General features: G+C 49.7%; 1 protein-coding gene across 32 annotated transcripts in view; it reads left to right on the top strand.

Moving 5' to 3' along the window:
* The window catches only part of TCF7L2 (transcription factor 7 like 2), a 195,357-nt gene that overhangs the window by 152,156 nt on the left and 18,047 nt on the right, over window positions 1–25,154 (top strand). For 26 of the 32 annotated variants that reach the window (XM_036335966.1, XM_036335967.1, XM_036335963.1 and 23 more), the window contains 3 exons: window positions 15,558–15,690; window positions 19,171–19,273; window positions 21,249–21,335. In XM_036335966.1, the coding sequence (XP_036191859.1) occupies window positions 15,558–15,690; window positions 19,171–19,273; window positions 21,249–21,335 (323 nt within the window). The remainder of the gene's footprint in view (window positions 1–15,557; window positions 15,691–19,170; window positions 19,274–21,248; window positions 21,336–25,154) is intronic. The other 6 variants (XM_036335964.1, XM_036335950.1, XM_036335947.1 and 3 more) reach the window with 2 other exon arrangements.

The raw sequence follows: 25,154 nt of genomic DNA, 5'->3' as shown, positions 1-25,154 counted from the left end.
TTTTTGGTGTTTTGAATGGTCTATTTTGGCGTTTGTATTCCCTCTCCCCCCCCAAAAAAGAATTCAGCAAGATAATTAAGATCTGGTTGTTGTCAAGAATTTCGAGGGACTTTTCAGCCGGCAAAAAAACAAAACAAAAAACTTAGGAGTGAAGTGGTCCTCTAACTTTATCTAAATGCAGCCAGTTTTCCCCTCTTCTGTCTCCGAATGGCATCCGATAGCTGTTAAAGCTTAACTTCGCTGGAGAGCCGCAAGCCACTACTTTCACCAACTTAGGTGAACTTCTGTGGACTATTGAAATTGCCTTTATGTTTGCCAAGTCGGCAAACAAAATATCAGTCTTTGTTCTTTTGATTGAATGCTGGGTTGGAGGGTGAAAGAAAAAAAAAAAAGAGTAAGAAAGCCCTGCCTTTTTTTTTTTTTTTAACACCCCCTCCCTTTTTTGGGGGGTGGGTTGTTGTGGAACCGGGGGAGCGCCCATTATTGTGCCCTTCCCTATCAAGCGAGATAATTCTGTGAATGGGACTGTGCGTGAGCATCCTGTCTGGCGGCGCTGCTGGTGTGCGCGGCTCCCCTGCGCGGCGGCGGCTGCAGGGCGGGTGCTGCCCTCCAGTGGAGCCTGCGGCCGGCGCGGGCCCGGGCGGGCGGCCATCGGGGCGCCGGGCAGCATGCCCGCGGGCCGGCGGCGCGAAGGACAGCTCCGCATCCCGCTCTAGATGGTAAGCGGCCCCCGCGGGGCGGGCGTCCGGGCGGGCGGGCGTCCGGGCGGGCGTCCGGGGCGGTGCGGTGGCCGGGGCGCCGTATCCCGCGCCTGCCCGGCCGGTCCCGCTAGTCTCAAGCCCTTGCATGCTCTCGACGTTTGCTGTCACTTTGCAGTAACTTTAAGATTGATGCCCCTTTGCCTGGCAAGCTGCCCGACGGAGTAGGTATTTTTTTCCCCTTTTTTTGTAAACTCCCCTTTTAAAAAAAAAACAACGAAAAAAAAAATGACACTACTTTTTCATTCCAAACTTTTAGCCTGGGACTACAGGACCCTGCTTTATTATCCTTGGTAAACTCGGAAATGAGTGTTTGGGGAGGGGGTTTCGTGTCTTTTCGCCCACCAAGTCACAGCCCCTCCCTCCTCCCTCTCCATCCCCAAATATTTTCCTAAAGGGTCCGATTTTTTTCTACTTTTCCTATATTTTCATCCATTTCCCCCTTCCTCCCATCTCAAACTTATTTATTTAAAACAACAAAACAAAGTTTTGCTGATGATGTGGGTGAGGACCCTTGGATGTTAAGGGACACCCTGTTGCCTTTATTTCTTCTCCACATGATCGTAGTTTCATGCTGAAAGGGAAGGAAGCTCGTTCTCTCTCTCTCTCTCTCTCTCTCTCTCTCTCTCTCTCTCTCTCTCTCTTTCTCTCTCTGATTTGGGAAAGTTTTTGTTTGTTTGTTTAAAAATCCCACAGAACTTTACAGCATTTGATCACCTTCTGATTTTCTTATGGAAATGTTCTAAGCATGTGCGTCCCGGGGTCTGGCTGGGGCTGGAGCCACGGGACAGCAGATATCCGGAAACAGGGTCTTAGGAGGAGTTAATTTGAAGAAATTCACGAGATGTCCCCGTTCTGGTGAAGGAGGAAGAGGACGAGGTCTGTCTGGAATGCGTTGCCTCATCTTGCTGTTTTCATGCTCCCTGCCTTTGGAGACGGCCGGAAAATGGATTCCGAGCCCAAGTTGCGCATCCTGTTGGCTGCACTTTATAAGTTATTGTTGCTGAGTGGCTGGGAGCTGTCCATCAGTGGGGAGGGAACTCGCAGTTGACTTAAGAAATTGCATGTGTGACAAAGGCAGCTGGCCGAGTGTGGTGGTCCCCGTGAATAGAGGGAGGGGAGCAATTAGGGGGCTGTGTGGTTGGGGCTTTTTACTTGTCAAACGGAGGCTCGTTGCTTTTGTTGTCGCCATGTAAAGGGAAATAGCAGGGTTTTGTTTTGGTATTAAGGGCCTTAAAGGTTGCTGCCTGACACTTGCACAGAGGCCGGAGAAGTCCAGAACATGGGGCCCCGGATCAAAATTTTTAAAAAGAAGAAAATGAAGAATTCTCACTTTTTTTGTTGTGTTTAAGCATGTCCAGCCCTTGTATTTTTGTTTTTTTTTTGGGGGGGGGGGGATGAGGTTATTAACTTGTCCGGTGTATTAACAGATTGCTTAAAGACCAACGCCATGGCAACAGTCCTGTGGTGGGTTTGGAGATAAACATCTGGGCCGTGGGGTTGATAAATTAAAACCATCTCCTCCTCTGTTAGCTGTCCTGCCGCCAGAAAAAACCAAACCTTTGCCACTGGTCTTGCTTCCAGCAGCACAGGTTCAGGATGCCTGGCCGAGGGGCGGCAGGGGGTTTCTTACCTGCATGCAAATGGGGTTATGTGTGTGTGCTTCTGAAGAGGGGGAGAGGGTGCAGAGATTTAACGCTGGGGCCGGAGAGGCATTCTGGGCGAGTTTGGTCCTCTGCAACTTTCCTCTGGCTTCAACCCCTCCTGGAGCCGCCACCCTCCCACCCTCCCCTCCTTCGTGGAAAATTGGACCATTTCAGGCTGTGATGTCTGAGTCTCTCAACTCCAATTAGCTTAAACCCACACAAATGCACCTGGCCCTGGATCCTATGAGAGCCCCAGGAAAAGTAAGTCGGGTTCATGGGGTTCAGGGACTAGCATGCTCTCTCTCTCTCTCTCTCTCTCATTCTGGACAAAGCTCACAAAACTCAATAGTCAGAAAGCAAGTTAGTGTTCCGACTCCTGGATGCCAGTGAACACAGGAAGCTTGTCCTTCTGTTTCCCGGGAGGTCGGGACACTCAGGCACAGTCCCTTACTCTAGAAGCAAAAGACGGGGTGTGTGTGCATGCGGCAGGCAAGGCCCTACCAAGTGTCACTCCCGTGTCACAGTGACAAGAAAATATACTTTTCTCCTCCCTCCCCCTCTCCCATCGCAGCCCTCTCCCTAAGAAATTTGTTGTGAGGGATTTGACAATGTCACAGATAAAGTGCCTGCCTCCCGCCTCGTGCTGATCATTCTCCCTCATGGCCGACCGTAATTTCTTAGCTACTCTTAGAGGTGGCTCTGCCCCTGCTGCCCAAGGTAACGGGTGAGGGAGGGGGCCCTGAGCTGCCTGGGAAAATGGGCCTTCCCCCTTCCTTCATGGATTTTGTAGTGGTACAGATCAGAAACTAGAAGGAGTTTGTAAATGAAAAGCCCTTTAAAGTAATATAATCTGCAGCCAAGTGAATTGGTTATTAGGTTGCCGTTTGTTTTGTTTTTATTTTTGTTTTGATCTGGCTTTTGAGAGATGTATGCGGAGGGGGAAGAACTAACAAAATAACGATAGGCAGTGTGAGTGAGAACCCTGAGCACCTGGAGTATGCCAGGACAGAAATCTGGAGCCATCTCCATCTTTTAAGATGTTTCCTTCTTCTTTTTTCTGCAGCTCTTTAAGTGAAAGCAGTAAAGGGAGGGGAAGCTGGGAGGAAGAAGAAAAGTGAGAAAAGCAGTAAGGGAGGAGGAAAAAAAAAAAAGCTGGCCCAGTCCCATCTTGAAGGTACAGAGAAAGTTTTTGTGAGGTGGAGAGAAAGAAAACCAAAGCTATTATGTACCCTAGGGATGCGATTTTAGTGGGAATGGAATATTTGAGTGGGAAGGGAGGCACAGTGGCCTCCGGGCTCTCTCTCTTCCAGCAGTTGGGCAGTTGGCACCTCAATTTGAATTGCTGGGTGAGTAGTGGTGTGTGTGTGTGCGTGTGTGCGCGCGTGTGTGTGCATGTGTGTCCGTGTCCTTATTTATGGTCGTGACCATTAAACCTCTGTGCTTTTTTTTTTTTTTTTTTTTTAATTTAAACATTGGGAAAGAAAAAACAAAACGAGAATAAATGGTCAATTCAAGCTGTGCCCTTTTGTGATGTACTTTTCATGGCAGTTTTTGGGGGAGGGGGCGAAAGGGTTAAAAAAAAGATGGGGTGGAGAGAAAGCTTGACTTTCATCCCAGTCCTCAGCAGTTCTGTAGCTTGGCAGGTCCCGCTCCCCAAGTGCAAGTGCGCGTGAGCTGGGATCTGGAAAGGGGTGGTGGGCTTGGGGTTTCTTCTGACAAACAAATGTGGTGTTTTATTTTTTTCCTTCACTCACCAGGGTGGGCTCCACTGGAAGAAAGAGAAGGAAAAAGGATACTGCCTCACAGAGGACCGTACTTTCTCACAGCTCGAACATTTTTCCTTTTCTTTCTTTTCCTCCCTCCCTTCCTCCCTCCCTTCCTTCCTTCCTCCCTCCCTCCCTCCCTCCCTTCTTTCCTTCCTTCCTTCCTTCCTCTTTCCTTCCTTCTTTCCTTCCTTCCTCCCCTCCCTTCCTTCCTTCCTTCCTTCCTTCCTTCCTTCCTTCCTTCCTTCCTTCCTTCCTTCCTTCCTTCCTTCCTTCGCAGTAAGGATTTTACAGTAGCAGCACTTGTGTAAACTGTGTATTTTAGTTTCATATTTAATGCTGACTTTCTGTGGCTCTGTCTTTAGTTGTGTTTCTCTTCCATCTCCAAAGTTAGATGCTGGCCTTGTAGGCTACAGTCTTGCTCGTGGCGTTTGCATTTTCTGAACTTAATATGAAATGTGTTTTGGGAACCTGAGCAAGAGGCCGGTGGCCGCCCGCTGTGCTCACGCTGCTGGTTAGGAAGACGGCCTTTTCAGTATCAGCCGTGGGCTTAGGAGACACTGCACTCGGCTGAACTGATGGGCCAGACCCTTTGTCAGGAGCTCTAAGGGCATTCGTTCTCTGGAATTTGGAGGTGGTTCCTTCATTATTTGAAGTAATTATCTTCATCATTACTGTTGTTATGTTTGTTGTTGTTGAATGGCCAAACACAGAAACATGTGCAGTGGCCGATCGGCTCTTAGATCCAGTATCTTGGGGAAGAAGGAATGAAGTAGACCACAGATTCTAAGAGTCCTTATGTTTTCAAAATCATGAGCCCTGTATGTGGTATTAAAATACAAAGAGGTAGATCAGTTCTCCAGTCCCGCATGAAGGAATGACAGATGTAGTCTTGGTGTTCCTTTCTGGTTGCATGTAAGTTTCTAGCTCAGTGTAGGATTGAGAGCTCTGGGGAGGAGACTGCAGGCTGGCACTGCAAACGGATCCGTTGTGTTGGTGCAAATTTCCCACCCAGCACAGTACCCTGTTTCCAAGACTGCCGAAAGGTTCCAGATCTTTCCTGGACTCAAATTACTTGGGTTACTTAATCCTGGTCCTGCTGCTTCGGAGATGGTTAAGTCTCCATTCTCTATATCTTAGAGGAGGGGAGTTCCTTTCAAAGGGTAAACTCTCGACTCCAGTGATACAGTTATTAGGATCTTTGTATGGTCACTTCAGGCCGCTGCATCGGCCTTTTCTGGAAGCAGCAGAGCCTGCAACCTTACATTCTTCGGGAAACCTCCCCTTAGTGGTTTGGGGCTGGTAGGGGGCCCGGCTGCGCTCTGTAGTGGAATTCTTTCCTTCTGTCATACCTGGGACGCGATGAAATCCTGCCATGCCCTCCTGATCACATATATACTTCCGCACACATTGGAGGATTTTTTTAAAAACTGAACTTTGCCTGGGTCACTCACTCCCTTGTTACCTTAAACTTCTAGCCGGCCAGCTTGCGATCAGAGGGAGCAGCAGCACTGAGTCAGTCCTCCTCACCCCATGGCGGCTCTGGGTCCTTCTCACGTGTGTCATTTATGGGGGCTGTGGGTGTCCGTTGAAGGATGCCCATGTTGGGGACACTGACGGGACAAAGTGGAGAGAACAATGCAGCTCGCCTTTGCTCTGTCTGCCTTTCAAGTCTGTGCGGAATTCCCGCGGAATCCAGAGTTCCTGGCTCTTGGGCCACACGCTCTTTCCTGGGGAGAAATCTACCTGCTCTCTCAAGGAAACCGCTGTTGCTGGAGCTTTTACCAGACGTCGTGTAGCAGGCCTGGCTTTCAGATGCAGAGGTTTAGATCGGAAAGTTAGGTCCAGGGTGAATGTGAAAAACCGAAGACATTTTTTACACAGCTGTTCGTTGTAAATAAATTAGAGAGGTGGGATCGGATTTTGTTCACTGCTTCTTTCTCAAAATCCCCAGGATGTAATAACCATTATGTACTTACAATTTATTCCTAATCAAAATTGGTGATTTCCTTTCCATTAGTTTAGGATTCTGTAGATTTTGGGGTTGTTGTGTTGGGTTTTTTTGGGGGGGGAGAGGGACGGGCGAGTGGCCTGGAATTCATTATTTTTTTTTAAAGTTTTCAAGTTGAGCCTTTTGGACTTCTTCATTTGGAATAGGTTAGCTTTATCCCTGGCACTGCTTTGAAACAGCCGGGCCCTCGTACCCAATTCCCACATCTTCTCTGCATATTAGGACACTTCACAAGGTTGATTATGTTAACACTAATCATTTCATTCCCAAGTAGGAGAGACATATCTTGCGGGAAGGTGGAGATTGCAGATTTCCTGGGCAATTTCTTAGGGGCCAAGTGGCTGGTTCTGCATCTCTGAGACCTGGTGGAGGGTGAGGACAGCCAGGGATCCCCGTGGTGCTGCCACACCCCCTCCCTGACGCCTGCCAGGGGTGCCTGGGATGCCCTGGCTTGCTCCTGGAGGGAGGCCAGCAGGAAGCAAACACTGGGACTCACTGGTCAGGAGCAAGCCTGGACCAGCGGGCCAAGACTGTCAGCTTACAAGTGCTTTCAAGGGTAGTGGGGGGTGGGGGTTACAATAGGATGCTTTCTTTTTATTGGGAAATAAATGAGAATGAGTGGAAATAAATTAGGTTTAATGAACTTAACTAGAAGTAATTGTTCAAGAGCCTGTGTGAAAGCACAGCTTTGCTGGGCTGGGCCTTAGCCTCTGCGTTCACAAAGCCAGGCAGCTGGAGCACATCTTTATTCTCCAGGTTAAAATAAACGTTCCCTGCGTGCTCCCCCCCCCCCCCCCCCTCTGTCCCCCACACACACCTCCTGACCCAACCCACCTCTCCCTTCCTCCTTTTTGGGGATTAAGAAAAGGTTATTAAGAAGAGCTGAATTTGGCCCCCTAGACCCTTAGTGCTTGACAATGTGGTGTGTTACTAGCTGGGTTGTTACATTATGGAAGGGGCAAAAGGAAAAAAAGAAAAAGGCCAAGGGCTTAGGATGGTTTGAGTTAGTTCTATGTATATGCATGTGTGTGTGAGAATTTGGATGAAAATTGTCTGCACATTTATTCTCTCCCTGCCTGCCCCGCTCAGTCATTTCCCTGCAGGAAGAATTTTAATGCCCGTGTGAGTGCCTGAGAAACTGTGAGTCGGCAGAATTTTGTAGTTGGCAGGGAGCATCTTCTCTCTTCCCCTTCTTGCTGTCTAAATGGATCTGACTGGGGAAGGGGGAGGAGCCCGCCATTGATAATGTACAAAACACATAAGCAGCACCCCAGAGTGTCAGGCTCCCGGGGTCACAGACCTGTGACTTGGCAGCCCTGTGGCTCCATGATTCCTTCGCAGCTGGGCCAGGGGCTGTCCGCTGGGTGCTGAGGCTGCAGGGGTGGGGGAGGGAGGTGCTTCTTGTCTGCATCTCACTGCAGATCTCCTTTCTCTTAACTACCTCATTTCTCCAAGCAAACCTCGAACCCCGTGAAGCCTTCTCCTTTTTATTTATTATTTTCAACCGGCAGTGCTGTAGCTATCAATAGACGTCTTGTCCAGGGAACAAAGCGCCATTAGCCGGGGGCGAGGCCTCCGAGAGGAGCTTTGTCCTCCGGGGAGTGAACCCCGGGCACTGCCCTAGATGGGTCCTCGCTGGCTGGGCTTCTGATAGCTGTGACTCCGGAGAGAGGGTAAAAGGATGAAAGAAACCCGTTTGGCCCAGGGTGGAAGTGTGCCTGCCACCCTTCCCTCTGTGTGTGGAGGAGGTTTGCAGGGTACAGCAGCCAGATGCTCACCTGATACGTTGGAGTGGGACTGTGTGCACAGGCCTGGGCCCAGGTTGCTCTGTGTGTCTCCTTGAGGTGGTTGGAGCAGCTGCAGTGGTTGCTAGTTTTGGGGGGTAACGGGTTGTTGAGGTAGGAGGTTTACCTTTGCTGACCATTCCTACCCTCTGGCACATCGTCTGAGGAAAAAAAAATAGGCCTGCTTGAGTCATCAAGGGGTTGTTGATGAGTAAGTAGCAGCCCCTGGCTCAGCCCCAGCCCCTCCTCTTCTCCAGCACTCCCAGCACCCCATGGCTCCGGTGACGTGCGACACCTATTAACATGTTGCTAGTCGCCATTGGCCTCGGTGCAGCCATAGTAAGTGGCATCTGAAAAGTGCATTGGAAATGAGCCATAAACCCAGGGTGAACAGTGTCCCCTCCTGATGTCGATTTCAGAGCCAGGGAGGGCTGGTAACCTAAGACCCCCGAGACCTTCCCCATCCCCCCGGGGGAGGGGACAGGCTGACAAATGCTCCTCTGTGCTGCTTTTGTTTTATTGTGCTGGGCTCGCAAAGGCGCTTTCTGGCCCCATTTTTCTTCTGCAGAAAGGGAGAGCAATAGGGGAGCATTGAAGAGGAGGCCGGCAGAGAGGCCGGGGCTAGCAATGGCTCTATTTGTTTCCAGCGTCCGTTGATTAATAGGTTGCGAGGTGAATGGCGAGCTTTCTTTCCCGTTGGGTTCCCCACAGTTAGAGAAGGTTGAGGGGTTGGGTTAGAGGAGGGCCAGCAGGGGACCTAGAGGGCCTGAATCAGTCTTCCACTCGCCAGCTTCCTACTCACGGGCAGCGCCCCGGTGGGTGTGTGGGCGCTGGCGACGAGGGTGGCATGGCCAAGTTGCAGCACACCATGCTTCAGGGTTCTCGAGAGGTCAAAGGTCAGCCACAGGGGCGCCTCCTCCGCGCTGTTCCCACTGCAGTTGGATGAATACTTTGGGCGGAAAAGCTCTGTGCTCTTCAAGGGCCGATGTAAGACCCTTTCCATATAATTTAACTGTTCGATGCTCAGATCCCATAGAGCTTAGTGCACAGACCCTGGAAGGCATTGCTTTGGGTAACCACGTTTCTCCAGGTAGAAAGCAGAAAGCCCCAGCGATGGGAAGGCAGACGAGGATTTGGGTTCCTTTTACGGGTAAATAGGTATTGTTTGCTCCAGTTAACGGGTTCAGTTTTTGAGCTGACTTTTTTAGTGTCTGCTGAGCTGGAACTGACCACATAGAATGTGTTTCTGCCCAGCTGGTGTTGCTCAGTGGATTGGGCATCATCCCATGGACAAAGAGGTGTCCTGAGTTTGATTCCTGGTCAGTGCACGTGCCTGCATTGCTGGCTCAATCCCCAGTAGGGGGCGTGCAGGAGGCAGCCGATCAGTGTGTCTCTCATCCATGATTCTGTCTCTCTCTCCCTCTCCCTTCCTCTCTCTCTCTCTCAAATTAAAAAAAAAAAGTGTTTCCATCACCGGAATCCTGCTGCCACTCGTCTATATCGTAGAAGCAGAAGCATCTCATTACATCTTGACGCCCCTGCCCCCCATCATCCGCCACGTGCTGTACACACCCCTTGTAAACAGACTTGGAGCCCTGGGGCCAGGGTGGAGCCAGTCCTAACTTGGGGTGTCTGGATGGGTGTGCAGGGGACGTGGTTTGCTGAAACTGGTCTAGGTTCCAGAGGTTGGTAGGTAGGGGTTTGGGGACAGTTCCCGTTGCGTCCAGAAGCATCTGTGTCCAGTAGGGAAGACTGGCCCAGGTTGAGCTCACGGGGGCCAGCTCACTCCAGCACGGTAATGAACCCCATCCCGAAGCCGGTCTCTGCAGCCCCTGTCGGGGGCCGGGGGGTGGGGGGATGGTGGAGTCAGGCAGGTGAGCGCCCGAGGCCTGCAAACACCACCTTCCAAGGCCTGTGAGCCAGGACAGATTTCTCACCTTTTAGGTGGAGTTAATCACAAGTGCCAGCTACTTCATGGGGTTGCTGTAAGGACTTCATAGACTAGAGTGTGTCATACCCAACACAGAGGCGGGTACAGAGCCCAGCCTCCCGAATGGTGCCAGTGGGGACTGTGCTGGTGCTGACTGGGCGGCTTCAGGAGCTGCAACTGGCCGGTGCTCATCTCCCCTGACCTCCGCCCAGATCATCCGGACAGGAGTTCTAGGAGGTTCCATGGTGTGGCTGTGTGTGGGCAACTGTGACCTAACTCCCTGAGCTTGTGTGGAATACTTCGTGAAGGTCTGCTGTTTTTGTGGCTCAGAGATTCCGAGTGTTCAGCGTATTCTGAAAGGGTTATATACCGGTAACCCCGACTCTCCAGGTAGCTTCCCGTGACTGCCACCACCATGACCTTGAAACATCACTGAGGGCAATGATTTTGTCCCCCACAGGTAGTTTTGAAGCCACATTTAATACTTAGATAAAGCAGTTACCTGAAAGGCACCTGGTTTTATGTTGCAGGTGTTGACTTAAGCACTGGAGTCTGTGTCAAAAGATAAAAGGGGGAGGTGCTACTATTTCAGACTGTTTGTCCCATGGACCCTCCGAGCATAAATAGTTACTTTAGTTTAGATTTGCTGCCTGCATTTCTGGAGGGTTATCGGTGTTCCTCCCCCAAGAAAGGTACTTCTTACATCTGAATTTTCTTAGGGCGATACAGTTTTGAACCCAGCTCTTAAAGACCTTTTTAAAAGTGGGAGTGGTTTGAAGAGAAGGGGGGTGATTGTGTGTTTCATTTCTATCAGCTCTGACTTCAGGGCCCTCACCCTGATGCTGGAAGGATCTTGGTCATCTTGAACTGTTTATTTCACCTTCAATTCTTCTGTGACAGTCTTATTTATTAGCTTTAATAAAGCGACTATTTTTTCCAAGGGAGATCGTAAAATACATACATTTTTAAAAAGTATTTTATTGATTTTTTTTACAGAGAGGGAGGGAGAGGGATAGAGAGCTAGAAACATCGATGAGAGAGAAACATCGATCAGCTGCCTCCTGCGCACCTCCTACTGGGGATGTGCCCACAACCAAGGTACATGCCCTTGACTGGAATCGAACCTGGGACCCTTGAGTCCGCAGGCCGACGCTCTATCCACTGAGCCAAACCGGTTAAGGCAAAATACATACATTTTTAATTGAATAGCATGCTTTTAAGAAGGCACCTGAGGATAGGTGGTATAAAACTTGCATACACTCTTGCCCCATATTGAGCATTCTTACCTTTGCAGTAAGCACCGTCTGTGGCTGCGTGTTCCCCCTGAATCTAATGAGAAGAGACGGGAGGGGTAGTGAGCCTCATCTTCCTCATTAGACAAGAACATCCTCTTGTCAAAGCCACCCAGCTGCAGGAGGCCCATGGGAGTTAGGCCCTAGCTTTTGCATCTGTGACCACATGACTCATCATTACCGTTCACGAGGTGGTGTTTGTCAAAGCTTCCTTTGCGTTGCATGTGCAGCTCTGTGCCAGGCACTGGGCTAAGCGCTGTACGTGCAGGGTCTCTTAGTTTTTACAGCTCTCTGAGGTAGGTACAGTTCCCACCTGGAATTCACAGAGAAACGGAGGCCTGGGAGAGCTTGTATCGCTAATCTGGTGATGTAGAATTTAAACCAGGTCTACCTTGAATTCACGGATTTACCTTGGTCACCGTGGGCATGCGATGAGCTCTAAAACCACAGAAGGCCTTGTGGGAACAAGGGTTAGACTGGGTGGTTTCTGAATTGACAACCCCCTCCCCCCCCGCCTCCCTCCTCCCACCCTCCCCTAGCTCCCATAGACTCCATGCAGAGAGCACTCTCATTGGCTGCAATGGATCTGTGAGGTTGGCTCTGTCCTCTCTTCGTATACTTGCAGTTGCAATTTGATGGTTCTTGTGCAATTTGTGAGATTGTGCTCAGCACTCGCACAAGCTGGGCATGACAGGGGACACAGAGTTCTAGAAGACACAGTCCTTGTGCTTAAGGAGCGTAAGAGAGGTACATACATGACCCCAGCAGTGGGCGTAAGGCAGCACAGGAAGAAAAGACGCTGGGGTTCTGAGGCTGGAGAGACGAGGCTTTTTCAGGAAGAACATCCTCTTGTCAAAGCCACCCAGGTGCAGGAGGCCCATGGGAGTTAGACCCTAGCTTTTGCATCTGTGACCACATCCCTGCTTTGCTTGGGAACCAATCAACCTGGAGAGACTTGTGGCTACATTGTTGTAATGTAGGCAAGTAGGGTCAGAAAACAGCACCATGTCTGCTTTCCCTCCAAAAGGCACCATCAATACTTACGCCCTAGCCTGTTTGGCTCAGTGGATAGAGCATCAGCCTGCGGACTGAATGGTCCCAGGTTCGATTCCGGCCAAGGGCACATACCTGGGTTGCGGGCTCAATCCCCAGTAGGGGGCATGCAGGAGGCAGCCGATCAATGATTCTCATCACTGATGTTTCTATCTCTCTCTCCCTCTTCCTTACTCTCTGAAATCAATAAAGAAATATATATATATATATATATATATATAAATACTTCAAATCCCCTTCACTCCACCCCTATGCTTTCGAGTTTAGACCAAACAGGAAAAAAACAGTTGGCTAGGTTCAGGTGCGCAAGTAGTATCAGGTGATGGCAGCCAGGACAGGTGCCCAACTTTTGTTGGAATCATCTTTATACATGTACCTAAGAGAAAGGGAGACTTAATTTTTAATACATTATTATTGATTTCAGATAGGAAGGAGAGAGAGAGAGAGAGAGAGAGAGAGAGAGAGAGAGAGAGAGAGAGAGATTGATTAATGGCAAGAATCATTGATCGGCTGCCTCCTGCACACCCCCTACTGGGAATCGAGCCCACAACCTGGGCAGGTGCCCTGACCCAGAATCAAACCGTGACCTCCTGGTTCATAGTTCAACTTCAACCACTGAGCCACACCAGCCGGGCTAACTTTTAAATTCTGCGTACATCCAAATAACACCACTGTTGCCCAAAAGCTGTCTTTATTCTTTGCCGGACAAACAGAGAAAGTCCCCCCCCCCCCCATTCCTGTTAGTCTTGCTTGAAAGACAGCTGTGCAATGGGCACTTTCGTACCGCAGCAAAAAACCACGACATTGGGCAGCTTCTCCCTAACAATCACAGTAACAGTAACAGTGTAGTGAGCCACCTTCCTGTGCTTACCTGTGGGAGGGTTTGTGCTAAGCCCTTTCCATGGATTCTCTTACACACTAGGACTTGATTGATGAGTAGGACAGGTCTCCTAGGACCTGTGTGCTTGTCTGTGCCAGCCTGGCTCTCTGGTCAAGGGATCATGGCACTCAGCGGGACCCAGGTGAGACTTCCTCAGGTCTGTACCGGAAGATCTCCTGGGATCAGGGAGCTGAATTGGTGATAAGCATCCTGAGAGATGCCTAACTCGAATTGCCAGTTTCGCTGCCCACTCCCAGCCCTTGTGTGCCGCTCTCGGGTTTATGCATTTGCTTCCTTCCATTGTGTACGGTAGTCCATTCCCTGGAAGTCCTTCCAGCTGTTAGTGACCATCCTCCTTCCCCTCCTGGGCTGTCTGTCGTTCTTCCCTCTGGTTTCACGGTTTTCCTGCAGTTACTTTAAACTGTCTGGGACTGGCTTGCTTTCTTTCATTTCAGCGGGTGTGTATCTTCCCAACCAAATAGAAAACTTCGGAAGGCAGCAACAGTCTTTTCCTCTCCTCTTAATGGTCTTCGCTTCATGTGACCAGGGTGGTCCCTTTCCCTCCCTGCCTCTCCATGTTCTTTCCCTCTCCACCCCAGCACACAGTGGGAGCTTGCCTGTTGGTTACTTCTCATGCTGTCCTACTAAACAGCAGCATTCCCTAAAGGACTCCTCAGTGCGCGCCCGTGAGCCCTGGGGCAGCGGCCTCTCCTTCCACTGCCTTTGGCCTGTCCAGACCATCAGGGCTGCTGATGAAGGATGTATTACTGGGTTCCAAAGCTCCCCTCCGCATTGGCATTTTTAATGTCGGTGCTTTTTATTTATTTATTTATTATTTTCATGCTTTGATTGCACACTGATAACTCACAACGCAAGGCCCCTGTGAGCCACCAGCTAGCGCTTTCTCCCAAAGCGTCCAGTTGTTTACAGGCTTCATTAAATCAGGCTGTGGGAAGGCTCAGCCTCTTTTTCTGTAGTTTTTTTTTCCTTTCTTTTTTCTGGAGCATCAACAAGGTCATATTTTTCTTTCCAAACATATTCCTGAGAAAGCGGGAAGCACTTTTTAAAGATGCCTTCCCCGCAATGAACTGTGGTAGGAAATACTCTACGTTGTACCCCTTTCTCACCTATTTACAAAAAAAAAAAAAAAAAAAAAAAGATGAGAACTAACTGCGCGGTGGTCCCTGAACTCGAGAGGCGCTAGTGAGCAGCCCGAGACCCTCACTTTCCTTTTCATGCAATTCCTCTTCCTTGATGTTAATGCAAGTTGTGCCCTCCTAAAAGTAATAAAAGGAAATGAAGACACGTTCTGAAATGAAACTTGACTCTAATCCATTCATCATCTAATACTGGCCTCTTTATCTTCCCTGGTACCTAATCTGGTTAAATGTCCCTGTTGTAGGATTTTAGTGAAAATCCTCTATTGGGAATAGGGTTTTTTGCAATTGGATTACTCTCAGTAAATGGCCCAGTAGTTCGCTTGTTTCAGCTTAATTTTTTTCTTTGTGATCTTGCTGGGCTAAGTTGTAGCATGACACAGTGGAGGGGGCGTGGGGTGGGGGAAGGGGAGGAGAATAATTTGGGAAAGTCTGGTCATGGCAACTAGAAATATCTTCAAGATGCTTTTCTTCCCCCCCCCCTCCCCCCGCCCCCCTGCTGCTCTCCTCCTACCTGCCCTTTCCAAACATAAAAATGCTGGTCCTTTGTTTTTCTACAACTGCCCATTTCTAAAAAGCACACCTTTTATTAGCCCAATTCATCATCATCCAGCTAATTTATTAGATTTCCCTGATGACTTCCTAATGAAATTCCTAATGAATCAGGCCTGATGTAATCTGCATAAAATATTCAGGTGCTAGCCTGGCAGTTTAGAGCTTTCTGATAAAGTTCACACTCCCAGGCAGGCCAGGAGTGGGGCTTTTCACCCACCTCTCTGCAAAGGATTGTGGCATGCCCAGGGCCCCGTGCTGCTGGTTTGAAGGGGCAGGGAGCGGGCAGGGGCGGGAGGGTGGGGAGTGGAGGAGGAGGCTGGGTGGGTAGATTGGGCCCTGCTGGGTTTCCTTGAAACTGAAGGTTTTCCTAGACACACACACACACACACACACACACACAGGAATGCAGTATGCCTGGGAGATTAGAGTACCCACTTCCGTTGTACCTGCTGATGGGAAAAGTGCCAACTCTTGGGCTCCATGATGGGGTGGTGGTGGAGAAGGTATTTTAAAAGCCAAGCTCAGTGGGCAGGTAAAAACGGAAGTATACCTACCCAGAGCGCTGTCTCGTAACTGTTATTTTTGATGCATGGACGGGGCCAGGGCCGAGGGCGGAATTGAGTGCATCTGATGATGTCCGGGTGGGAGGGTGTGGCCGGGGAGCCCAGAGCCCTGTGCTGCTGGGACCCGGCCTGATGGCGCCTCTCTCTGTTCCTCTCCTCCCACAGTCGAACAAAGTGCCCGTGGTGCAGCATCCTCACCATGTCCACCCTCTCACGCCTCTTATCACATACAGCAACGAACACTTCACCCCGGGAAACCCGCCTCCACACTTACCAGCTGACGTAGACCCCAAAACAGGTAGGCCGTGTGCTCAAGAGGGCGTGCTGGTCCCGGGGTCCCCACAGGACCTGCTGGGAGGCAAGAAGGGTGGGGACTGGGGGTGAGTGGGGGGCTCCTTTCCCTCTCCTGGGTGTTGAAAAGGAAGATGGGGAGCCAGAGCCTCCGGGGGACTGTTCTCTCTTCGGGAAGTCTCTCCAGCGCTCCAGGTACCCGGGCAGGGGCCACCTTGGGAGCCTGGCTGCGAGTCACTCGCTGTTTTTCCGGAGGAGCTTACAACTCCTAGAGCCTCAGGCAGACTTGGAGGCAGTAATCGTTCTGGAGGTATCTCATGGGCTCCTCCTGAGGTCCTTGGGAGCCCTAGTGCACGGCTCCCCGAAGCCCTGGTCCCCTGGTGGCTAAGGGACCCCAGTCACTTGATGATGACTTTTTGGTGCAGCCTCAAGAAACCACATTGCTGGGCTCCGCATTCTCTGTGCTGGTTGATTTGGCATCTTCCTCCCCTATAACATCCTGGGCATTAACAAGCCCATTTTACAGATGTGAAAACCGAGCCCCCAGGGTTTCTTCATGGCATCGCACAACAACCAATAGGATCTCAGACAGACGTTTCCATCTTATCTTTGGCCTTGTTCCCCCCTTTCCGCCCCTGCTTTTGCCCAAAGAGGGAGAGAGAGAAGCTACAAGATTTAAAACGAGCAGATTAGCCGGAGCTCCTGGTGGCGTGGTCTTGGGAGGAAGCTAAGGCCAGGGGGTATCTTGCTGGCTGGGGTTTCCCTTCCCAGCTAGTCAGTTAGAGGGATGGCTTTTAAATGGCTGTTTGTGTCCCTCTGTCAGGGAATTGTTTGGTGTCGGGCAGAGGTAGATGGCCTCCTCAGCGGCCTTCGCTGCCCCTGAATGGAGCCACACATGAGCTGGTTTCACCAGCCTCTGAGCCCGCTTTGTGCTGGCGGGGCCGGGCCTGGCTGCGCAGCTAGAGGAGGCCGCCAGCCGCCCGGGAGTGAATGGCAGCATCAACGGCTCATTTAAATAATGGTAGTACAGGGAATAGCTTTTAAATGCTTATCGTAAAACATATGATTAACGTCTGCGGACTGTTTACTTTTCCTCTGCGAACATTCTTTCAAGTGTGTGAATGGCTTGGTGTAGGGTCCAAGCCCAGCTAATCTGTTCGGTTTTTATAATAGAGAGAAAGCCACGTCTGCATGAAAACGTCACCCAGGGAGACTTAATTTACAGATTAAAAGCTTCCTGAATGAATTAAAAAAAAAAAATAAAAGAAATAGTTTTCACCCACGAACACGCGGTTCTCATTCCCTCCAGGGTTGTGTGAGTTCTGTGGTATTGTTCCTGGGCTTCGCCCTTCAGTGGCGAGCTCAGCTCCTCGGGGTCAGAGTCGATCCCAGCGCGATTGCTTCCTAGGAATTGATGGCAGGATGCTCTCCCGTGGAATCCAGAAGCGCTCCCATGGCTTGCACCCGCAGGGGTCAGCCTGGACAGGCCTCAGCCCCTGTGACTCAGCAGCACCCAGCCAGCAGGCGGGCCTAACTCACACCTGTGCGTGTCCTTTAGCCTCTACACTGAGTGCACCAGAGCTCCCTGTCCGCCTGTACACTGAGTGCACCAGAGCTCCCTGTCCGCCTGTACACTGAGTGCACCAGAGCTCCCTGTCCGCCTCTACACTGGGTGCACCAGAGCTCCCTGTCCGCCTCTACACTGAGTGCACCAGAGCTCCCTGTCCGCCTCTACACTGAGTGCACCAGAGCTCCCTGTCCGCCTGTACACTGAGTGCACCAGAGCTCCCTGTCCGCCTGTACACTGAGTGCACCAGAGCTCCCTGTCCGCCTGTACACTGAGTGCACCAGAGCTCCCTGTCCGCCTCTACACTGAGTGCACCAGAGCTCCCTGTCCGCCTCTACACTGAGTGCACCAGAGCTCCCTGTCCGCCTGTACACTGAGTGCACCAGAGCTCCCTGTCCGCCTCTACACTGAGTGCACCAGGTCTCCCATGGCTCCCTGTCCACCTCTACACTGAGTGCACCAGGTCTCCCACGGCTCCCTGTCCACCTCTACACTGAGTGCACCAGGTCTCCCACGGCTCACTGTCCATCTCTACACTGAGTGCACCAGGTCTCCCTGTCCGCCTCTACACTGAGTGCACCAGATCTCCCTGTCCGCCTCTACACTGAGTGCACCAGAGCTCCCATGGCTCCCTGTCCACCTCTACACTGAGTGCACCAGGTCTCCCATGGCTCCCTGTCCGCCTCTACACTGAGTGCACCAGGTCTCCCATGGCTCCCTGTCCACCTCTACACTGAGTGCACCAGGTCTCCCACGGCTCCCTGTCCACCTCTACACTGAGTGCACCAGGTCTCCCACGGCTCCCTGTCCACCTCTACACTGAGTGCACCAGGTCTCCCATGGCTCCCTGTCCACCTCTACACTGAGTGCACCAGGTCTCCCACGGCTCACTGTCCACCTCTACACTGAGTGCACCAGGTCTCCCACGGCTCACTGTCCATCTCTACACTGAGTGCACCAGGTCTCCCACGGCTCACTGTCCACCTCTACACTGAGTGCACCAGGTCTCCCACGGCTCACTGTCCATCTCTACACTGAGTGCACCAGGTCTCCCTGTCCGCCTCTACACTGAGTGTACCAGGCCTCCCTGCCCATCTCTACACTGAGTGCACCAGGTCTCCTTGACTGTTCAGTTTAGGATTTCACTAGGCTAAGATGCCAGGGCAGTTGGTTTCCCCCTATAGCTCATCTTCTAGGCTGCGGTGGGGACATTCTAGAAGAATTAGCTTTTTTGAAAGAAGTCAAAAGCCATAACTCACGAAGTATAGCAGAAACTAGAATCATGCAGGTAAGTCGTTTGAATTCAAGGGAGTGAAGGGACAAGTCATGAGGGCAAAAGGAATTAATATTACCTAGTTGATCACTCGCTATGGGCCACTGCCTTTTAGATTTTTTAAAAAAATGTAAATCACACCATTTGGATGAGATAGAAATCCCGAAGATGGTATTTCTGAGTCTGTCTGCGTTAACCTAGTGCTGTGGTCGGCCAACTGCGGCTCGCGAGCCACACTCGGCTCTTTGGCCCCTTGTGTGTGGCTCTTCCTAAGCCTTAGGAGTACCCTAATTAAGTTAATAACAGTGTACCTACCTACATAGTTTAAGTTTAAAAAATTTGGCTCTCAAAAGAAATTTCAGTCGTTGTACTGTTGATATTTGGCTCTGTTGACCAATGAGTTTGCCGACCACTGACCTAGTGTATCGATCCATCTAGAATGAGCTAGAGCAACTTTTCAAACTGGGGGTAGAGGGATAATAAGAGGAAACTTACCAACAACTCCTATGCTTATAATTAGAAAAAGAACCTCGTGCTAAGATTACCGAAGAGGTACCTCTCTTTGCCCTTTTCCGATTCCCATCTCTAGGTTGTTTCTCTTTCCTTCTCTCCCTCCTTTGTACCTAAAATGCTGCTTCTTTTCCCAGGAATCCCACGGCCTCCGCACCCTCCAGATATATCTCCGTATTACCCACTATCTCCCGGCACCGTAGGACAAATCCCCCATCCGCTAGGATGGTTAGTACCACAGTAAGGAGTTCCATTTTTTAATTTACTTTTTGTTTCTTGCATGGGCATGCTTCTTATTTCTTCTATGCATGAATGTGTGTGTTTTAGAGGACAGGCTGGTGAGGAGGGCCAGTGGGGGGCGTGGGGAAGATGCTTGCTGAGATGCGCTGTGGGGGCAAGGGCAGGTCAATAGCCATTCGGTAGGTTGTGTAGGAAAAGGGGTTTTGATACTTAGCATTCTGAGCCCATGGTCCCAAAGGCTCTGGGTTCGTCTCTGTGACCAAAGGTGCCCTTCAGGTACTTAGGGAAACGTAGAAGACGCTGAGGGCTTCTACCCAATGAAGTTGATCACAGCTCTTCTGCTGGTGGCAGTCCAGCCGGGAGCCTTGTCATCGGATTGAGGCAGTGGCAGAGGGGCAACGGGTAGAACCCAGTTTTGGAATCCAGGGGTGGGAATGGGGGTGGGGCTATGCTCTTCCCCAACCAGCTCCATCCCGCCATGACTCTCAAGGTTGACACCAATAGTGGAAAGTTTTATCTCTTGAGAAGCTCCATGCTATTTAGCCAGCATCTCTCTGAGATCATACATGTTAAATGCTGATTATAAGGGGTGGGGGCGGGGCAGCTCGTGCCTCTCAGCCTGTGGGGCCTGCCCTATGTCAGCCCCAGCTCCCGCAGTGCCCAGGTCATCAAACTGCTGTTGACAATTTATCTTCCAATCACCCCGTTTTGCTTTGACGGTACCACCCATCAGCCTTCCTCAGACAGCTTTAAAAAGTGGGTTCTAAAAATTCCAGAGTAGAAAGGCCTGGGGTGCATAAGCCTACTGTGTGTGCAAGCATGTAACACGTGTTTTGTGATTGCATGGTTCTGTGGATATTTCTCTGCATGCTTATGCGATGTGCCTGTGATCTCTACCGTTTAAAAAACACGGCAATTAATTGCATCTTAGCAAGAATAAATCGTGATGAAACGCTCAAGGTTGGGTCTTGGGAACACGGCCTTTCATAACCTTAAAGAAGATAGGATTTTGGAGTGGATTCCCACTTCCCGCCTCCATTCTACCCTTATTCCTCAAGTTGAACAGATTCTACAGTTTTTTTTTTAAAAAAGCTTGTACTATATACTAGCTTCACTGAGGACCAACCCTGAGCATAGTTTCTGTTTATTGTTTTCTCCTTACTTTTGTTTGGGAAGGTAGACATGGACCACAAACGTGAGCTCCTACCCCATTTCTTCTTCAGTAGATTGTGGGCCATTCCTCCAGTAGTTCTCAGTCATCCCTGGCCCCGTTCAGCTGATGGGGAGATATTTGAAGGCTGGGATAAAAAGGAATAGCCAACTCAGACAATCCTCTGTCAGAAAAAGTTGTGTGTCTTTCATGAGGATGCTACTTTGCATGTTGCTGTATTTTTTAATTATTGTAATGAGGTGTGATTGTCTATTGGTTACCCACAATTCTTCTTGGGGACTCTCCCCCCGGTAACTCTTGTCAACACTTGTTAATTTGACAAAAGGCTACAAATTAAGCTCTGTTAATTTAATGTTTTCTCACCGAGATCTAAATACCGAAAGAGGCCCAAAGCGCAACTGAAGTCCTTTGATTCACTGTACTTTATTTTGGTATAAATTTACATTCATTATTGTTTTCCTTTGGATGTGTAGCCCTCAATTAGTGTGATGGCTCCATTAAAGCAAGCGAGACTTCGCCTTTAATTATTACAACAAAACACCTAGTTTCAGCTTGGGGAGAGGGTCTCTATTGACATAAGCAGAGGTTATAAAATTTAATTAGCCATTCCTATCAGATTTATGGCATTCAAATTGTTCTGTGTTTCTTCCCTTTGATCCTTCCTGTACAATCCCCAAGATTTTTGTTCTGATCAAATGAGAATAAAGCTTACTGTGCAGAGAGAACTTCTCCTTTTTCTTCTCTTCCTTCCCCCCACCCCCATCCTTGGTGGCACTCTCTCACTCTGTACCCCCCTCTTTGTAGGCAAGGCCAGCCAGTGTACCCAATCACGACAGGAGGATTCCGCCACCCCTACCCCACAGCTCTGACTGTCAACGCTTCCATGTCCAGGTGAGTTCCCAGAGTGGCGGCCTTCAACCAAGGCCAGGGGTGACTTCTCAGAGAGTTCTCTAGGCTGCTCCCAGGCCACCCAGGGCCTGCTGCTGCTGGAGGCTCTGATGGCATAAGACCCATCTAGCATTTGGATTTCTCCCTAGAAAAGACGGAAACATTATCCTGAACTTCCTAAGTGGGTGATGGTGAAATCTTGAGGTGAAATTTTTGAGTCCGTCAATTGAACACTATTTTTAAAAAATATATTTGTATTGATTTCAGAGAGGAAGGGAGAGAGAGAGAGAGAGAGAGAGAGAGAGAGAGAGAGAGAGAGAGAGAGAAACATCAGTGAGGAGAGAGAATCATTCATTGATTGGCTGCCTCCTGCATGTCCCCTACAGGGGATCGAGCCCACAACCCCAGCATGTGCCCTGACCAGGAATCGAACTCTGACCTCCTGGTTCACGGGTCGAAGCTCAACTACTGAGCCGCACTGGCTAGGTTGAACACTCTTTTTTATAAGAGCTTAAGAAGGCAGGAGGAGGTAGTTGGAATGTGCAGAGCTTTTATGAAGTGCTGTTTCCCGGGTGCTCTGTACTAGGTAAGGAAGAAAAGGGTGAAGATAATTTTACTTTAAGGTGAGTCACACATGGAATTTTAAGTTTTCTGGTAGCCAAATTTAATAAACACTTATAAAAAAACAGGTGCAGTTATTTTTAATGGTATCTTTTCTTCAACCCAGTATAGTCAAATACTATCATTTGAACATGTTATCCCTGTAAAGCAAGCGTGAGTGAGACTTTACATTCTTTTTTGAACTTAGTTGTTGAAATCTGATGTGTATTTTCTCCTCACAGCGCACCTCAGTTTGAATTGGCCATATTTCAAGTCCTTCGTAGCCACATGTGGCTGATGGCTGCCACATTGGCCTGTGCAGCTTTAGGTCTTTGAAAGTGAAACACCATGTGTGTGTACACATTCATGTACCTATAAGCATATTCATGTATCTATAAGCATATAAGTACATATGCAGCGTGCGTACACGTACCCACATGTGTGTGCCTAGATCTTCCTAGTCCGTCCTCCTCTCTCTTCCCTCTGATTAATTCTGGCTAATTTCTGTGACTGGGAGTTTATTTACAAACTGGTTGGCAGCAGTCTGTTTAAGCAGTCACTAATTGCTCCTAATGATAGTTTTATTTTCTGTTCATCTGATTTTCAGTCAAGTTAATTAAATCGGTGGAGGTTTAGACTTTCCTGATGGGCTGCAACAACTAATCCATTTTGATGATGGCGCATAATTCAATTAGCATACATTACACGGCCAAGATGCCGACCCCAGCCTCTCCCCCCAATCTCTGTAGCCAACACGGTAACCCACGGGCAGAGGGAGGACTGGACAGTCAGGCCAAGATGCTGCTTCTCCGATGTACAAGAACAGTGATTTGGGTGTGGGGGGCGGGAAGGGGAGAAGGAATCCCATGCATGAAGAAAAACCCACTGTGGCAGATCCTACATCTGTAATGATGCCATAGAGTCAGGCCGTCCTCAAGACCTGTCTCCCACGGGCTATAGATAAGTCACATCGGTGTCTAGAGCCATGCCAGCATGAGCGAGGCAGGAGAAACCTTGTGTGTTCTCTTCTCCAGCAAGAGGAGGAAGAGTGTTCCTTCAATAATGTCATCACAGCCTCGCAGAGCCTGGGAACGAAGGGGGAGTCTCCCAGGGGACTTAGGATCCGCAGCTCAACCTCTCTCCGTCCAGCAGTTACGCGACGCACCTGGTTGCCTCTCATGTTTGTGTACTCAGTGCATTCCAGGGGTTAAAAGCGGGGAAGTAACCGTAGGATGGGGATCAGGGTTAAGCTTATTGATTGAATTATCATTAGGAGGTTAGTGGATGATTTATTGGTGGGCAGAGGCGGGTGGAGGGAAGGAAGGGAAGGGTGGGAGGAAAGGTTAGGGGCTCCGGGTGCAGGGGGGCCGTGGCGATTCCCCAGGTAGGCCTTATGAAAGGTAGCTAGTTAAAAAGCGTATACAGCAAATTAAATACATTATTGTGGTAATGGGGCGACAGAAGTATAGGTCCATTATCCTTATGGCAGTTATAGGAAATGTAGGCAGCTTGCCCTGCTCCAGAACACCCTTTGATATTCATTCTATTCAGCAGCGGGGCCAGGACTCCTCAGAATTAAGTGATGGGTCATTATACTTTAAACACCATGGAGAAGCCTAGATTGGCAATTAAACAGCTCTTGCTGACACTCACTTGTGCCACCCTGTGACCCCCTTTAGATTGAGATGTTGGAGCTCCGGGCCCTCAGCCTGCTAAATTGGCACAAGGCTCTTCTCCTGACGAGCTCGGGCTCTGCAATCCGCCGACTTCAAAGGGAGCGAGATCATGTATAAACCATAATGTGGGTGCACCGTGGCTCACAAAAAATAAGGCAGGAAGAGATGAAATGTTACAAGTGCAAGGGGGAAAATGAGAGAATAATGACAAACCTAATGCAACTCAAAGCCGGATTGTTGCACAGGAAAATGCATCCCACTGCTTGTGCATAAAATCAAGGCCGGCAGATGACACCCAGTTAACAGAAACGTGTCAACAGTGAAGTAAAGTGAGAGTGAGGACGGGAGAGGCCCCTGAGACAGCCAGAAACAAAAATTAGTTGTCCTTACCAAGTTAAGATTCTGGCTTGGAGCCACAAAAGCAGACGGGGGCATATAATGAGCTGCTTAGAATTTTTAGGGTGTTTATTGCATTTCATGAAACAGTTGTCTGTAGAAAGGAATTTCTTATGGAAGGTATGCATGTAGCGCCCCACTCCACACACAGACACACTCACTCTGTCTTGTCTCTGCTATACATTTTTCAGGTGGATGAGCATGTGTATAGCTATGTGAACTTGGCAGTATTTGTTTCTCATGGCTGCCCTGGAAATTTTTCTCCTCCTGTGGTACTCAAACTGTGGTGTCTCCCTATGGTATTTGGTGTGCACACACGTGTTTTTATCTTGCTCCCTCCTCTCTCTCTCTCTCTCTCTCTCTCTCTCTCTCTCTCTCTCTCTCTCTCTCTCACACGCACACACACACACACACACACACACACACATCTGTACATATATTCTCATTCAGCAGGAAGGGAACCTATGTATTTGAGGGACGTCAAGCCTTTAACATTCACGGTGAAAGCTGCCACTCCCCACCCCTTCACCCAAGGCTTCCAGGAACACAGATTCTTCACTTAGGTTTGCTCAGAGGTCTGCAGGCCTTGGGAAGGCATGCGTGCTGGTGGGCAGCCCAAGTGCCTCCTAGGGGTTCGCTTCCCATTTTTTTCCAGGGGAAGGAAATGAGGTTGGATTTGCCCTTTTTCTCATGGTCAGTGGTATTCATTCTCTCTCATAGGGTGCTTCTTTCCTTTTCTTTCTTTTTTTTTTTTTAAAATATATTTCTTTATTGATTTTAGAGAGGAAGGGAGAAGGAGAAAGATAGAAACATCAATGATGAGAGAGAATCATTGATTGGCTACCTCTTGCGCACCCCACACTGGGGATGGAGCCCGCAACCCAGGCCTGTGCCCTTGGCCGGAATCAAACCTGGGACCCTTCAGTCCACAGGCCGATGCTCATCCACTGAGCCAAGCCGGCTAGGGCTCCTTTTCTTTCTTATTCTGTTTCTTAAATCATGGCGTTCACACCAAACTTTGACACATTAGTAAAGGCAGCGGGAGAGGGCCATGGCGGGTTGGAATTTCTGAGTCGAGTGTCCACTGTGACTCTGGGCCCCTGTATTTTCTCTGTTGATCTGTGCAGATGGTTAGTACTTGAATTTTTCA

Source organism: Myotis myotis, unplaced genomic scaffold (assembly GCF_014108235.1).
Source record: "Myotis myotis isolate mMyoMyo1 unplaced genomic scaffold, mMyoMyo1.p scaffold_m19_p_15, whole genome shotgun sequence".
Classification (NCBI taxonomy): Eukaryota; Metazoa; Chordata; class Mammalia; order Chiroptera; family Vespertilionidae; genus Myotis; species Myotis myotis.
The sequence above is the reverse complement of the archived record's forward strand: the minus strand, read 5'-3'. Positions and strand labels throughout refer to the sequence as shown.